The sequence below is a fragment of the Bombina bombina genome, chromosome 1, assembly GCF_027579735.1.
Source record: "Bombina bombina isolate aBomBom1 chromosome 1, aBomBom1.pri, whole genome shotgun sequence".
Lineage (NCBI taxonomy): Eukaryota > Metazoa > Chordata > Amphibia > Anura > Bombinatoridae > Bombina > Bombina bombina.
This window is the reverse complement of record NC_069499.1, coordinates 1,218,007,656-1,218,022,811: the sequence shown is the minus strand read 5'-3', so window position 1 is coordinate 1,218,022,811 and position 15,156 is coordinate 1,218,007,656. Positions and strand designations below refer to the sequence as shown.

Below are 15,156 nucleotides of genomic sequence, written 5' to 3'. Positions count from 1 at the left end.
CATTTTTGAATTCACACATTGCGAACTATTGCGAAAATAATCGCGACTTTTTCGGCGCATTTTTTCGGGGCTTGATAAATTTTGCCCTATGTGTCAGTGAGTTACTTCTTCACTTTGCAATACTGTACATCAGTATGTGTGTATCAAGGGACCCTAGGGGCATATTCTGGACTAGACCAACTAGGTATGTGCTTAAAGCAACAGGATTTAGGGAAGAGATCAAATCTTAAAGGGTAGTTCTATGGCCTGATGACTTCTACTATATTCTCCAAATATTTATTTATTTTACAAGTTGATGATCCCTGGTTATCTACTGGTGGTATATTTTCATGTTCATTGGCCCCGGGGGGGGGGGGGGGGCAGATGGCAGCAGAGTTCCCAGTGTCTAGGGTAAGATAAAAACTAAATACACCATAGGGGAGAAGCATTTTACACCCAGGGTAAAACAGGTTACAGGACGGGTCAGTATATATTACATGGTCATTGTTTGCCACACAAACACCAGCAGAGTGCAGATACCAGGAATCATTACTTTGTATGTTGTGCAAGTGATTCTCCGTGTGCAGTGTTGTGCAGATGCAGTCATGGTGGGAGTGTCTGTGTATGACTTGGTGCTCTGCACGTGGTTCTATTTTGCACTCAGCTTCACACTTGTACTTAAATAGGAGCTGCAGCGCTCACACTACTCACATCTCACTGAACTGTGTACTGAGTGTTTGAAGAGCTACAGAACTAACCAACATCACAGCAGATATGGATCCCCAGGACTGCAATTGTGCTACAGGTATAGTGAGAATCTCAGTAGAGAGATGCTGACTAGGGGATATATTTGTATACAAGACAGGCTAGTAGAGATTTATAGCTCTGAGTAAATATTAACAAGAATGAAGACTATGTGACAGATAATAAATACTAATAATAAATAGGGACATATACACAAGTGTGAGCTAGAGTGGCTGCCAGGAAGAATGTACAGGAAATACTGAATGGCTGTGAGGAATAGTTGCTGGGTAGAGAGGCTGGTTATTTCATGGGCATTGTATAGATTGGCATGAAGCTATAGTTATATTAACCCCTGATCTGTTGTTTCTCTTTAGGTGCCTCATGCTCATGTGCAGGTTCTTGCAAATGTAAAAGCTGCAAATGCAAATCATGCAAGAAAAGTAAGTATATATTATCGAAATGGATGGAGTGTAGCACAACAGTGGTCTGCTCAGTGTATGGATATATTTATCAAAGGGACATTATACACTCATTTTCATATAACTGCATGTAATAGACACTACTATAAAGAATAAGATGCACAGATACCGATATAAATATCCATTATAAAACTGTTTAAAAACTTACTTAGAAGCTTTCAGTTTAGCTTTGTTGAAAAGGTAGCTGGAAAGCCCCTTCTTTTGCATATGAAAAGACCCTTTACACAAACAGGAGCAAGCTGGAGAAGGTATACATCAGTACTCACATAAAACTTTGGGGCTTGGTTAGGAGTCTGAAAATCTGAGCAATGTTATTTAAAAATAAGCAAAACTAAACATTTTTTTTTTAAAAAAACTTCATGGGCTATATAAATAGATAATCTACAAAACATTTATGCAAAGAAAAAATGAGTGTATAATGTCCCTTTAAGTATAACTTGAAATAATTCACTCTCTTATTGGGAGAAAATGCTACAACTGCAGTGACAATTCAGTGTTCCAATTAGGTAAAAACCTTTTCCCCTTAAAGTGCCATAAAACATGTTGAGATCTGTGCATATCCTAAAAAGGCTAATTAAGTAAAAATTGTTTGCATAAAATTTGTTTTAAAAATTGCTGGCAAGTATTTTAAAATAATTTTAAAAAAATAAGCAAAATTAATTACCTAGCTATGCTGTCTGGTGGGTCTGAACCCCTTATGAGTGTTTAGCATCAGAAACACCGGCATCATATTTTAACTTTCACAGCTGCTTATTTGCTTCTAGGCCTGCTCCAGCAGATAATGAGTGTTCACTTCTGCATTCTACCGATACAAAGGTGGAGATAGATACAGCCATATAAGGAATTGTGTGGGGGGAGTTAGAGCTGTACAATTCAGAAACTTAAAAAGAAAGGGTTAATGACGAGGCACTGCAGTATAAATTTGCAGGTAAAGTAATTAAAGTACATATTATTATATATTGTCTTTATCCCAACTTGTTTTATGTCCCTTTAAACACTAAGGGCCTGACGATCAAAAACTTGCGGAAATCACACAATCTTTGGGTCTTTTTAATTTAAAACAAAAAACAATTATATTGCACTGTTTGTGTCTCTCCATCATAAGCAGAACCCTGCATAGCTATTTAAACAGCTCTCAAGCTAAAATGTATTTATTTGTTTAAATATCTGAGGGTCCTCACAACAAGAAATCTTAGACAATTTTGCTAAAGCAGAGCGCTTTAGATCACCAGGCTGTGCATGACAGGGTCGTTATACAACCTTCTAAAAGCTGCACTGACAGAATAACTAGAGGAGGATTTTATGCATTTTAATGGAAAGTGGGCTATAAATAGTGAGGTACAGCTGGGACACTTTACTAATCGAGAGGTTCCATATTGCTCTGTATATCTAATAGATCTCTCTCTTCTCCCACAGGCTGCTGCTCCTGTTGCCCAGCTGAGTGCAGTAAATGCAGCCAGGGCTGTGAGTGCGCACAGGGCGCTGAGAAATGCAGCTGCTGCCACTGAGCCGTCTTACTGTGTTACCGACTGCACTTTATATATTTATACTAATGTCTGATCTGCCTTTTCATTTAGGAAACTTAAGTGTTTTTTTTTGTGTTGTGGAATGTGTGTATTGATCATTATGTTTAAATAATAAAATGTTCTAAACTGTTTGTAGTGTTGCTTAATGGCTTACAGTGTAATACTCATACCGTAAAATATCTATAAGTTCTGAGACTGGCAAAGAAAATACATATAAAAACATATATCAAGCAAAGGAATATGTGAAGTACTGCATTTAAAGGGACAGCATACACTAATTTTCATATAACTGTATGTAATAGACACTACTATAAAGAAGAATATGCTCAAATACTGATCTAAAAATCCAGTATAAAACCTTTTCAAGACTTAGTTAGAAGCTCCTAGTTTAGCACTGTTGACGAGGTTAGGCTGGAACACCCAGTGAAAGGGGCTGGGAAAACAAAAGGAGCAGACACTCCCCCTTTCCCCCTTCCCTTCATATGAAAAGAGAGCTAACATAAACAGGAGCCAGCAGTAGTCTATAAACGCATGTTTACATCTGGCACAGTGGGGATTGGTTAGGAGTCTGAAAATCAGCACAATGTTAATAAAAAATAAGCAAAACTATACATGGTTATAAAAACCCTACCAAATGGGCTATATAAATGGATAATCTACAGAACATCTATGCAAAGGAAAATCTAGTGTACAATGTCCCTTTAAGTAATAATGTAGTTGTAAGAGTTCAGCAGAATTGGGTCTCCAGTGTGCTGGGAGATTTAAATAAATAACATATACAATTTTAAGACTCTCTGTTTTTCAGATATAATTAGTTAGCAACAGAAAGAATCTTCAGAAACAAGAGTGTCTTAAAAATAAAGTGCAATAGTGAAGTTCCATCAGTATAAACAAACGTGATTTGTAGCACTACCTCAAAACAATGAGCCAGAAAAGTATTTTAATCCTTATCCAGTTACAGGGTAAGAAAATGCACTTTTGAGTGCAACAAAACACAAGTAAATAGTCACATTGACAGCCCCTCCAATGTGATGATACTGAAGCCAACTCTCTTGTTAACTTGCTCTCATGCTTTTTGGCAAGCAGCTGGAGTCTTCTGACATTTTTAAGTAATAATATGTAAGATGTGTAACATTAAGGATCAAAGTCTCATCCATATTAAGCAAGCCACAGTAGTTTACATTATATATTTGCTTAAAGTGTTTCAATATGACAGTGGAAATTCACTGCATAATCAAATTTAAAGCAAAGATGGATATAACATTCTTGGTGATGCTTACTGAATATTTAGCTATATATTAGAGGGGCAGTCTACACCTTAGTCATCTTAAAGTCTTACATTAGATTAAGCTGCAAATAGCTTACTGCGCCCTTTTTCTATATCATGCAGCAGGAACAGTAAAAAAAAAAAGTTATTTTTAAATGACTATTGTTTATGGTCACTTTGAAATGTCTGCCATGCTCAGCCCACTGATGACATCACGATCTGGGCTGCATCTAGGCACTCTGCTGAAAAGCATTAACAGTCTGTTGAATCCAACTAGTGAGCCTTTTGTGATTGGATGCCAGTCGCAGCCCAGATCATGATGTCATCAGTGGGCTGAGTTTGGCAGCCATTTAAAAGTGGCCAGAAACAATATTCATTTTAAAATAAAAATGTTAAAATTCCTAGTGCATGATTTAGAAAAGGTGCAGGAGGCTATTTGTAGCTTAATCTAAGGTAAGACTTTAAGATGAACGAGCTGTAGACTGTCCCTTTAAATCTTGCGTAACAAAAATAAAACAATAAAGTTGGGGATAGTTGTATGATATAGATCTAGCTGAGCTATTTATATAAAATAAATGTGATATTGCATAGTTCAGACATAAATAGTATAAGCAACAATTAACCTACACCTATACGAACGTCTGAGTTCAGTTGAAGAAAGCTTGCTCCGCATGCATAGCAATATCATAAGTCTGTTGTAAATCACAGAGCATCAATTTGGGTTTTCCCAAAACTAAGTGGAAAGAAGCAAGGAGAGCTCTGCTGTGTATCCTTGAAAGGACCCAGTCTCAACTTAGGTAATTGTGACTGCAGCAGTGGTATGCTCATCACCATGCTAGCCTCCAACACATAGGGTTAGTTTCCATTGAGGTGGTAAAGTTTGGAAACTGGTGGTAACATAAAAATTCTCCATAGTCTTCATCTGGAGGGCCTTATTTTGTAGAAACCCAAGGAATTATAGAAGGACCCAGTGCTTTGCCTCTAATCAAGTCAGATGAAGTGTCTCCCTGTGTAGGCACATCTCAATAAAAGCATCTTGGCAGTGTCATACTCCCCCACATCACAAGAACACTCAGGGCCTTAGAACACTGTCTTCAAGTCACCGGGGTCACCGTGCATATGTCTTGAAGCTCTTACAAAAGGTATGATTTTCAGTAGAATCTTTTGAAATGCCACTATCAGGGGGTGAATTTCTAGTGGCAGCCCTGGCCTCCATCAGCTGTTGTTCCATTTTAATATAGTGATCATTTGGAGGCTGTGAGTTCTCTATGTCAGCATTATGATGGACTCCTTCATGCTTACTAATCTGAGATACAGTCATGGCCAAAAATATTGGCACCCCTGCATTTCTGTCAGATAATGCACCACTTTGCCCAGAAAATTGTTGCAATTACAAATGTTTAGGCATTCTTATGTTTATTTATTTTGTTTGTATTGGTATGACACAAAAATATGGAGAGAAAAAGCCAAATCTGACACATCCACTCAAAACTTGTAAGAAATATTTGCCTTCCAAGTTTGTGATGCTCCTGTAATTTGTAATTAAACTCACCTGTACACATTCCACAAAAAAACTCAAAAAATGGACTGGACAAAATTATTGGCACCCTCAGTTTAATATTTGGTAGCACACCCCTTGGAAAAAATAACTGAAATCAATTGCTTCTTGTAACTATCAATGAGTTGCTTACACCTCTCTACTGGAATTTTGGACCACTCTTCTTTTGCAAACTTCTCCAGGTCTCTCAGATTGGAAGGGTTCCTTTTCCCAACTGCTGTTTTGAGATCTCTCCACAGGTGCTCTATGGGATTAAGATCTGGACTCATTGCTGTCCAGTTCAGTACTCTCCAGCGCTTGGTCTTAAACCTTTTCTGGGTGATTGTTGATGTGTGCTTTGGGTCATTGTCCTGCTGTAAGACCCATGACCTCTGACGGAGACCCAACTTTCTGACACCACATAATTCTTTGGTAGTCTTTAGATTTCATAATGCCATGCACACAGTGAAGACATCCAGTGCCTGAAGCAGCAAAGCAACCCCAAAACATCAGTGAACCTTCAACATGTTTGGCTGTAGGGACTGTATTCTTTTCTTTAAAAAGCCTAATTTCTTTTTTTGAAAACAGTAGAATCATGGGCTTTACCAAAAAGCTGTAATTTCGTTTCATCTGTCCCCAGCACATTCTCCCAAAAGGATTTTGGCTTCCTCAGGTAAGTTTTGGCAAACTCCAATCTGGCTTTTTTATGTTTCTGTGTCAGCAGTGGGGTCCTCCTGGGTTTCCTAGCATAGTGTCCCTTTTCATCCACATGGCAACGTGTAGTGCGAGCCGACACATTTGTACCCTGTGCCTGAAGGTCATCTTGAATTTGTCTGGAAGTTGATCAAGATTCTTTATCCGCCATTCAAACAATCCTTCATTGCAATCTTTGATAAATTTTTCTCTTTCATCCACGTCCAGGAAGATTAGCTACAGTGCCATGGGCTGTAACATCTTGATACTGTTGTGCACAGTGGACACAGGAACATTAAGATCTCTGGAGATGAACTTGTAATCTTGAGATTGTCCATGCTTTTCAACAATTTTTGTTCTCAAATCCTCAGACAATTATTTGCTGCTTTTTCTCTTCTAAGATAATAGAGCATAAGAGTCTCTATGTGAGGTGCGCATATAAACGGTTTCGAACAATCCAGGGGAGCACGGTATTCCTTTGGCAGTATATCCCTCTAACGGTCAGACAGCACTCTTGAGGTAAATGCAATGGAAATAACCTGTGTAGACAGAGAGACAGAGGCGCCTCATGGGACAGTATCGTGCAACAAATGTGATCGCAGAATCTACAAAGCAGCTCAAAGCGGAGGGCTTTGGAGGGCCTTATTTTGTAGAAGCCCAAGGAATTATAGAAGGATCCAGTGCTTTGCCTCTAATCAAGTCAGATGAAGTGTCTCCCTGTGTAGGCACATCTCAATAAAAGCATCTTGGCAGTGTCATACTCCCCCACCTCACAAGAACACTCGGGGCCTTAGAACACTGTCTTCAAGTCACCGGGGTCACCGTGCATATGTTATGAAGCTCTTATAAAAAGGTATGATTTTCAGCAGAATCTTTTGAAATGCCACTATCAGGGGGTGAATTTCTAGTGGCAGCCCTGGCCTCCATCAGCTGTTGTTCCATTCTAATATAGTGATCATTTGGAGGCTGTGAGTTCTCTATGTCAGCATTATGATGGACTCCTTCATGCTTACTAATCTGAGATACAGTCATGGCCAAAAATATTGGCACCCCTGCATTTCTGTCAGATAATGCACCACTTTGCCCAGAAAATTGTTGCAATTACAAATGTTTAGGCATTCTCATGTTTATTTATTTTGTTTGTATTGGTATGACACAAAAATATGGAGAGAAAAAGCCAAATCTGACACATTCCACAAAAAACTCAAAAAAATGGACTGGACAAAATTATTGGCACCCTCAGTTTAATATTTGGTAGCACACCCCTTGGAAAAAATAACTGAAATCAATTGCTTCTTGTAACCATCAATGAGTTGCTTACACCTCTCTACTGGAATTTTGGACCACTCTTCTTTTGCAAACTGCTCCAGGTCTCTCAGATTGGAAGGGTTCCTTTTCCCAACTGCTGTTTTGAGATCTCTCCACAGGTGCTCTATGGGATTAAGATCTGGACTCATTGCTGTCCAGTTCAGTACTCTCCAGCGCTTGGTCTTAAACCTTTTCTGGGTGATTGTTGATGTGTGCTTTGGGTCATTGTCCTGCTGTAAGACCCATGACCTCTGACGGAGACCCAACTTTCTGACACCACATAATTCTTTGGTAGTCTTTAGATTTCATAATGCCATGCACACAGTGAAGACATCCAGTGCCTGAAGCAGCAAAGCAACCCCAAAAAATCAGTGAACCTTCAACATGTTTGGCTGTAGGGACTGTATTCTTTTCTTTAAAAAGCCTAATTTCTTTTTCTGAAAACAGTAGAATCATGGGCTTTACCAAAAAGCTGTAATTTCATTTCATCTGTCCCCAGCACATTCTCCCAAAAGGATTTTGGCTTCCTCAGGTAAGTTTTGGCAAACTCCAATCTGGCTTTTTTATGTTTCTGTGTCAGCAGTGGGGTCCTCCTGGGTTTCCTAGCATAGCGTCCCTTTTCATCCACATGGCAACGTATAGTGCGAGCCGACACATTTGTATTCATCTTGAATTTGTCTGGAAGTTGATCAAGGTTCTTTATCCGCCATTCAAACAATCCTTCATTGCAATCTTTGATAAATTTTTCTCTTTCATCCACGTCCAGGAAGATTAGCTACAGTTCCATGGGCTGTAACGTCTTGATACCGTTGTGCACAGTGGACACAGGAACATTAAGATCTCTGGAGATGAACCTGTAATCTTGAGATTGTCCATGCTTTTCAACAATTTTTGTTCTCAAATCCTCAGACAATTATTTGCTGCTTTTTCTCTTCTAAGATAATAGAGCATAAGAGTCTCTATGTGAGGTGCGCATATAAACGGTTTCGAACAATCCAGGGGAGCACGGTATTCCTTTGGCAGTATATCCCTCTAACGGTCAGACAGCACTCTTGAGGTAAATGAAATGGAAATAACCTGTGTAGACAGAGAGACAGAGGCGCCTCATGGGACAGTATCGTGCAACAAATGTGATCGCAGAATCTACAAAGCAGCTCAAAGCGGAGGTACTCACAAAAGTGCCCAGAACTGGAAGCAGCCGGCAGCTCCCATTGTTGACGCGGGTTGTGAGGTGGCCGTTGATTGGTTCCCTGTCTCCACGTGCAAGTACCAGGGTGTTTGTCTGTCGGGCGACGAAAGGTCCCGTCCTGCGCTTTGAGCTGCTTTGTAGATTCTGTGATCACATTTGTTGCACGATACTGTCCCATGAGGCACCTCTGTCTCTCTGTCTACACAGGTTTTTTCTCTTCTCCATGCTCAGTGTGGCACACAGAGACACACAACAGAAAGGTTGAGTCAATTTTGCACCATTTTAACTGGTTGCCGGTGTGATTTCTATATTGTCAGCACCTGTTAATTGGTACAGGTGAGTTTAATTACAAATTACAGGCGCATCACAAACTTGGAAGGCAAATATTTCTTACAATTTTGAGAATGTGCCAATAATTTTGTCCAGTACATTTTTGGAGTTTTGCGTGGAATATGTCAGATTTGGCTTTTTTCTCTCCACTTTTTTGTGCCATACCAATACAAACAAAATAAATATACATGAGAATGCCTAAACATTTCTAATTGCAAGAATTTTCTGCGTGAAGTGGTGCATTATCTGACAGAAATGCAGGGGTGCCAATATTTTGGCCATGACTGTAGGAGACAAATCTTAATGCAACAACTGTATATAGTGTACTGTGCAATGTTCGATAATGCAGGAGCTTAAAGGGACAGTTTACTCAAAAATGTTCTCCCCTTTAATTTGTTCCCAATGATCCACTTTACCTGCTGGAGTGTATTAAATTGTTTACAAGTAGCTCCTTTACCCTTATATTGGCATTTGAAATAGTTGATTTAGCATGTGGTATCCCCACCTATTCTGAAAGTTTGTGACCGCAGGTCCAAGCTATAGATAAGCTTTGTAAACACAGCCAGCAGAAGAAATTTACAATCCCAGTAGGATATAGCAGAGATAAGGTAATAAAATGTTGATGTTCCATTGTTCTCTCCAAGTACTGGTGATTGTTTTATGCACAGATATAAGATAAAGAAGAAGGTATATGTACACAATGTGATACAGTAATGAGATCTGATTATACTTACAAGCTCAACCCATTTTATTAGGTTGTGGCTTCTAAACACAAAATCAGAGCTTTAATATACACAAATAAACCTTAAAAAGCTAGTTTTCATACATTTTTTACTCTGCAGTTGGTAAAAAAAGCAATTGTAAACACATTAAGGGAAAAACTATTTTACAGTATACTGTCCCTTTAAGTGAGCTGTCACAAACTCAACCATACTACCGAGAAACCCCAGGAAAAGTCGAGCCGAGGATAGGCTTCTGCGTCACAGTGCCTGGGTCATACAGACAGCAAGCTGTTAAATTAATAAGTATTTATGTTCTTTGTGCTGTAGTTTATCAGATTATGTTAATTGTGATCTTCAATATACCAAGATGTATATAGTAATCAGCAGATTTCTTTTGTCTCCAAAGCAGCTCATGGAATTGCGGCCATCTTGGGTCGCAGCCCAGACAGGCTGCCCTCCCATGCAATATCATTTTTAATGTGTTTTGAATAGAAATACTTGATATGTGCTTCACATAGAAAACATTGTTCTTTTTATTTATTTATATATATATAGATAGATAGAATCTCTCTCACTATATATATATATATATATATATATATATTCATATAGATATATATTTTAATATTTTACAAAAAATTATAATTATATATATATCTATATATATATATTTATACAAAGAAAATTCAAGTATTCCTAACTCACTTTGAGATTAGTGCAGTTGGTCTAGCGCAATGTCGGGTTAGCGCACGTGCAATAACTGTTCGTTTTTGTTTTTTTCAGTGCAGCCCATAGAACTCTATGGGGAGAAGACGTTGAACGCAGTTGCAATATCTGAAGTCCTGAAGTTAGTGTGCCTCGGTCTTTCACTTCTGCGCTAACTTTTTACTTTCAACTTGTAATACATGTGTTAATGAAGCTGTTATCATTTTTTACTCTGAACACACTTAGCACACTAGCGGAAAAAAAATAGTGCACCACTTGTAGTCTGGCCCAATGTGTGAAGCACTATACGTAGCCTTGACCTGGCAAGATACAACTTGGCGCTCACACCCAGGATCCATTATATCTGTCAAAGAAACTAATCATCCCACATCTTACTCCATCTAACCACTTATAATTAAGCATTTTCTCTCCCTTCAATAGCTATTGACAGACACGCAGTAGGTAAAGATTTTAATTTTTAGATTTACTGATCACCTTTCAATCTGTGGTTTACATTACATTTACTTCATACATTACACAAACAGTATAATGTATTATAGCTTATTATCTGGAAACTACATCAAGCAAGGTTAATTCAGAACTTTGCAGCCCTTCAGATCTGCAAACGGGTACATAATAGGTCACTTACTGAACCTATGTTGTGTATGTGGGTGTCTCTGTGTGCCTGTATGTGAGGCAGTTGGGTGTCTGTAGGTGCCTTTTTGTGTGTGCCTGAGTGTTTGTCAATACCTCTCTGTGTGCACGTGGCTGTCTTTAGGAGCTTGTTTGTCTGTGAATGTGGGCATCAGTGGGTACCTGTACGTGGGTGTCTATAGGTACCTTACCTGTTTGTGTGTAAATGTGAGTGTCTGTTTGACCTTTTGTCCCATATGAAGTAAATTTGATAATAGAAGTAAATTGGAAATATTTTTAAAAATTGACGATTCATCTGAATAATGAATGAAAATGTTTAAGTTTCATATCCCATTAATCTGCTAAGTAAAACAACAGATAAGAAGTTATTCTTTATAGTAATGTCTTGAGATGTAATTTAGTGTTATGTATGGGTGGAATCAGCATTTGTGCCCACATGCTTTGTAAAGATTTCCTACTTTAACCTCTTAAGGACATATGACGGAATTTTTCCGTCATAAAACAATTGAGCAAAGTGAAAGCTGTGTCCTTAAAGGGTTAAAGCAACCTAGAGTGGACTTATTATTATTCCATATACACATTTTCAGCTAGCTTGTCTAGTTGGGTTGCATACATAATATTTATAAAGGGACAGTAAATATAATTTTGAAGTCTTACAATAGATTAACATATCAGCTGAGTCTGAACAAAAACAAAATCTCTATTGTTTCGCTTCAGCGGAAATTATAACATATCATACTGCAAATTAGGGACACATTTGTCCCCAGGCCTCCCTAACAGGTCAGATTTTAAGGATTACCTTGGGTGAGAGCAGGTTAAAAGCAATGTTTACTAATCAGATTATTTTTTCACTTGTTTGTGCACCAGTTCAGATAGATATCCTGAAAATCTGGCCTGTAGGGAGACCTGAGAACAGGTTTGAAAACCCCTGGTTTAGAGGAGAGAAGGGATAGGTGTGCTATGATAAAAACCTTCCAATAATATTAAAGAATTTAAAGGGACATAAAATGTCAATATTACTAATATTGCCACAACATCCTATAGAAACATTACAGTGTAGCAGCTGCTCTAAGCAACATTGAATAAAAGGCTGCTTTGGAAAGCTGAGATTGGCTTCACACACACACTGAACCTGATCTTGTTATTGTCTATGTGCTCTGTGTTAAACTGCTACAAGATGTCATGAAACGACTTTTAGGACCCACAAACAAAGAGTAGCTATTAAAATGTTCTATAACAATTGTTTTAATAGGAGATATTTTTTTCTGTATCGGTTGAGAATAAAGCCAATATTTTGAGTAGAAATAATCATCCAGAACATGTAATGAGATATTATTCTGAAACAGACTCTGCTCTTTCGAACAGAGAGGGCAGCTTAGCTTACGGTATTTAAATCAGTTTGAAGCATAGGACAAAAACAAGTGCAGAGAGCAGGAGAACAGGATCAGCAGGATCTCCGGCTGAGCTGAGTGCAGAAAACGAATCCATAACAATATGCAGAGCTGAGTGAGTGCAGAGCGCAGGGCTCGGAAATAAGCAGCAGTTCCGTGTGCACACAGCAAGTCTCTGCCTCCCTCTTCAGGAGCCGTGTGCACAGTGTCTCAGTGTGGGGGAGGAGCCTGCAGGTCAAATTATTACAAATCTCAGTTATTTCCCACAGCACAGCCTGTGTAAAGAAAACATACGCACTAAAGAGTTGTGTCTGTGAATAAGTGACCATTGACCACGTTTTTTATATTTGTATAGCATAGTTAGTATTATTTCCCGAATTATGAATCTGTATTAGAAAGCACAGTTCATACAGACTGTAATTGTACTAAAATAATTAGTAAAAAGTCCCAAATCATCAATCTGATATATGCAATAGTAGCGTGTGTGCATGTCAGTACGTATCAGTGTATAACTGGGGTAGATTCACAAGGGGTCTTCTACAGACTAAAACCTACACACATAATATCCATTCTTTATAAAGATTGCGATGTGCTGCAGCTGCACTAAAGAAAACTGGAGTGACTCTGGGGATCATCAGATTTTGTGGACCTAAGTGATTGTGTCAGAATGGCTTTCATTGTCTATTAGAAATACTGTGTGATAGTTATATAATTGTGTGTACAGTATATACCGGTGTGCACAGCACTATTTATCAGTGTGAATAACAATAGTGTTATATTACATACAGTGCACAAACACAATACCACATATGAACCACAAAATGAGGTAAAATGGATTTGAGTCCTTTTATTCTGCACAATTTCTTCAATCCTAAAAAGCAAAGGATCACAGTGCTACAATGTAGTAAGGTGGGCAGTCTCCTATATATGATACAGATACTCACACTTCAGAGCTATGATGTCTAGCTCTAGTATTACAGCACTATATGAAATACTATCAGGCATCCAGGCCCACTTCTTTCAGCATTTATTTAAAACCATACATATACAGCCACTTTATCTGGTTACTCAGTCCGGTAATGTGTGTATAGAACTCCGCCCTCTTTGGGGTTAAAGGGACATGAAACCCTGTTTTTTTATTTCATGATTTAGAAAGAGCATGCAATTTTAAATATCTAATTTGCTTCATTCTCTTGATATCCTTTGTTGAAAAGTGTATCTAAATAGGCTCAGTAGCTGCTGATTGGTGGCTGCACATAGATGCCTTGTTTGTTTGGCTCACTCATGTGCAGTGCTATTTCTTTAACAAAGGATATCTGAAGAAACAAAGCAAATCAAATAATAGAAGTAAATTGGAATGTTGTTTAAAACTGTATTCTCTACCCGAATCATGAAAGAAAAAATGTGGGTTTAATGTCCCTTTAACACAAGAGCTGGAAAACGAGTTCTGGTAAACAAATCAGAAGGTATTTTCCTATTGGTTGTTGCTCTTAACCCTCCGTGTGCTGGAGTTCAATACTGGTACAGCAGGTTAGAATCTTGCCACACAGTTTTTGCAAAAAATGTAAAAATAAATAAAATGAAAGAATAATTGCATTTTGAAGAGTATGAGTACCTGTAGCTATATATAGGAGATTGCCCATTTTACTAAATTGTTGCACTATGATCCTTTTTTTGTTGCTTTTGTTTTTGAGGAGTGCAGAATAAAAGAACTATTGATTGTTTTGGGTTCATATGTGGTATTTTGTTTGTGCTCTGTTTGTAATAATATAACACTATTTTTATTCACAAATTTATATTGGGACTTTGTTCTCAAGTTTGTGTTTTTTACTCACAGGCTGTTACACAATCTTTATTTGTACTATTTATCAGAGTGTTTGTATGACATAGTCCATTTGTGTACCAGTGTGACCAAATGTCACTAGGTTAGATTTGTTTTGTATATTTTGTGAGATCATTCAATATAGAATTGAGATGTGAGTTTTAGGTAACTGTTTTGTAAGATATAGCATTGGAAATGTCACATATTAGTATTTATACAGAGAGAAGCGCACTCACAGGAATAAGCAACTAGCTCAATACCATTGTTAGCCTGTTCTATGGCGATTTACCACCTGGGTGCAGTTTCTTTTTAACCCAGTAATGCTTTTCAAGTAGAACTTTCCGGTAGTATTTCAGTCTGATCCCGCCTATAACGGTCAGTCCAGCGCCGAAATACCAGACAATTCCTCTCTGAACAAGGAACAGAGCAACCTCAGACGATCGTTTCGGCTGAAAAGAAGCTGCACCCAGGTGGAAAATCGCCATAGAACAGGCTAACAATGGTATTGAGCTGGTTGTGCGTTCCTGTGAGTGCGCTTCTCTCTGTACAAATTAGTATTTATGTAACATTTTATATAACTTTTTTAATCTAAAAGAGAGCATTTTGTCTATAATTTATTGTGGTCTTAATGTTTTTTTCCCTGGCATAAATAAACTAACATTTCCTTTTCCAGCCTTGGGGAGCATGCCCCTTTTAAGCAAGTGAGCATTAGATGTGTCCTTATTAGCCAGTGAGCATTAGATGCGTCCTTATTAGCCAGTGAGCATTAGATGCGTTCTTATTAGCCAGTGAGCATTAGATGTGTCCTTA

At 38.2% G+C, this 15,156-nt stretch overlaps 1 protein-coding gene across 1 annotated transcript; it reads left to right on the top strand.

Annotated features, from left to right (window-relative positions):
• The first annotated feature begins 639 nt into the window (after window positions 1-639).
• LOC128647504 (metallothionein-like) lies at window positions 640-2,859 on the top strand. Its single transcript, XM_053700291.1, has 3 exons — window positions 640-784; window positions 1,098-1,163; window positions 2,619-2,859. Exons 1-3 carry the CDS (start codon window positions 754-756, stop codon window positions 2,708-2,710), a joined length of 189 nt encoding a protein of 62 aa, XP_053556266.1. The 5' UTR covers window positions 640-753; the 3' UTR covers window positions 2,711-2,859.
• The last annotated feature ends 12,297 nt before the right edge of the window (window positions 2,860-15,156 follow it).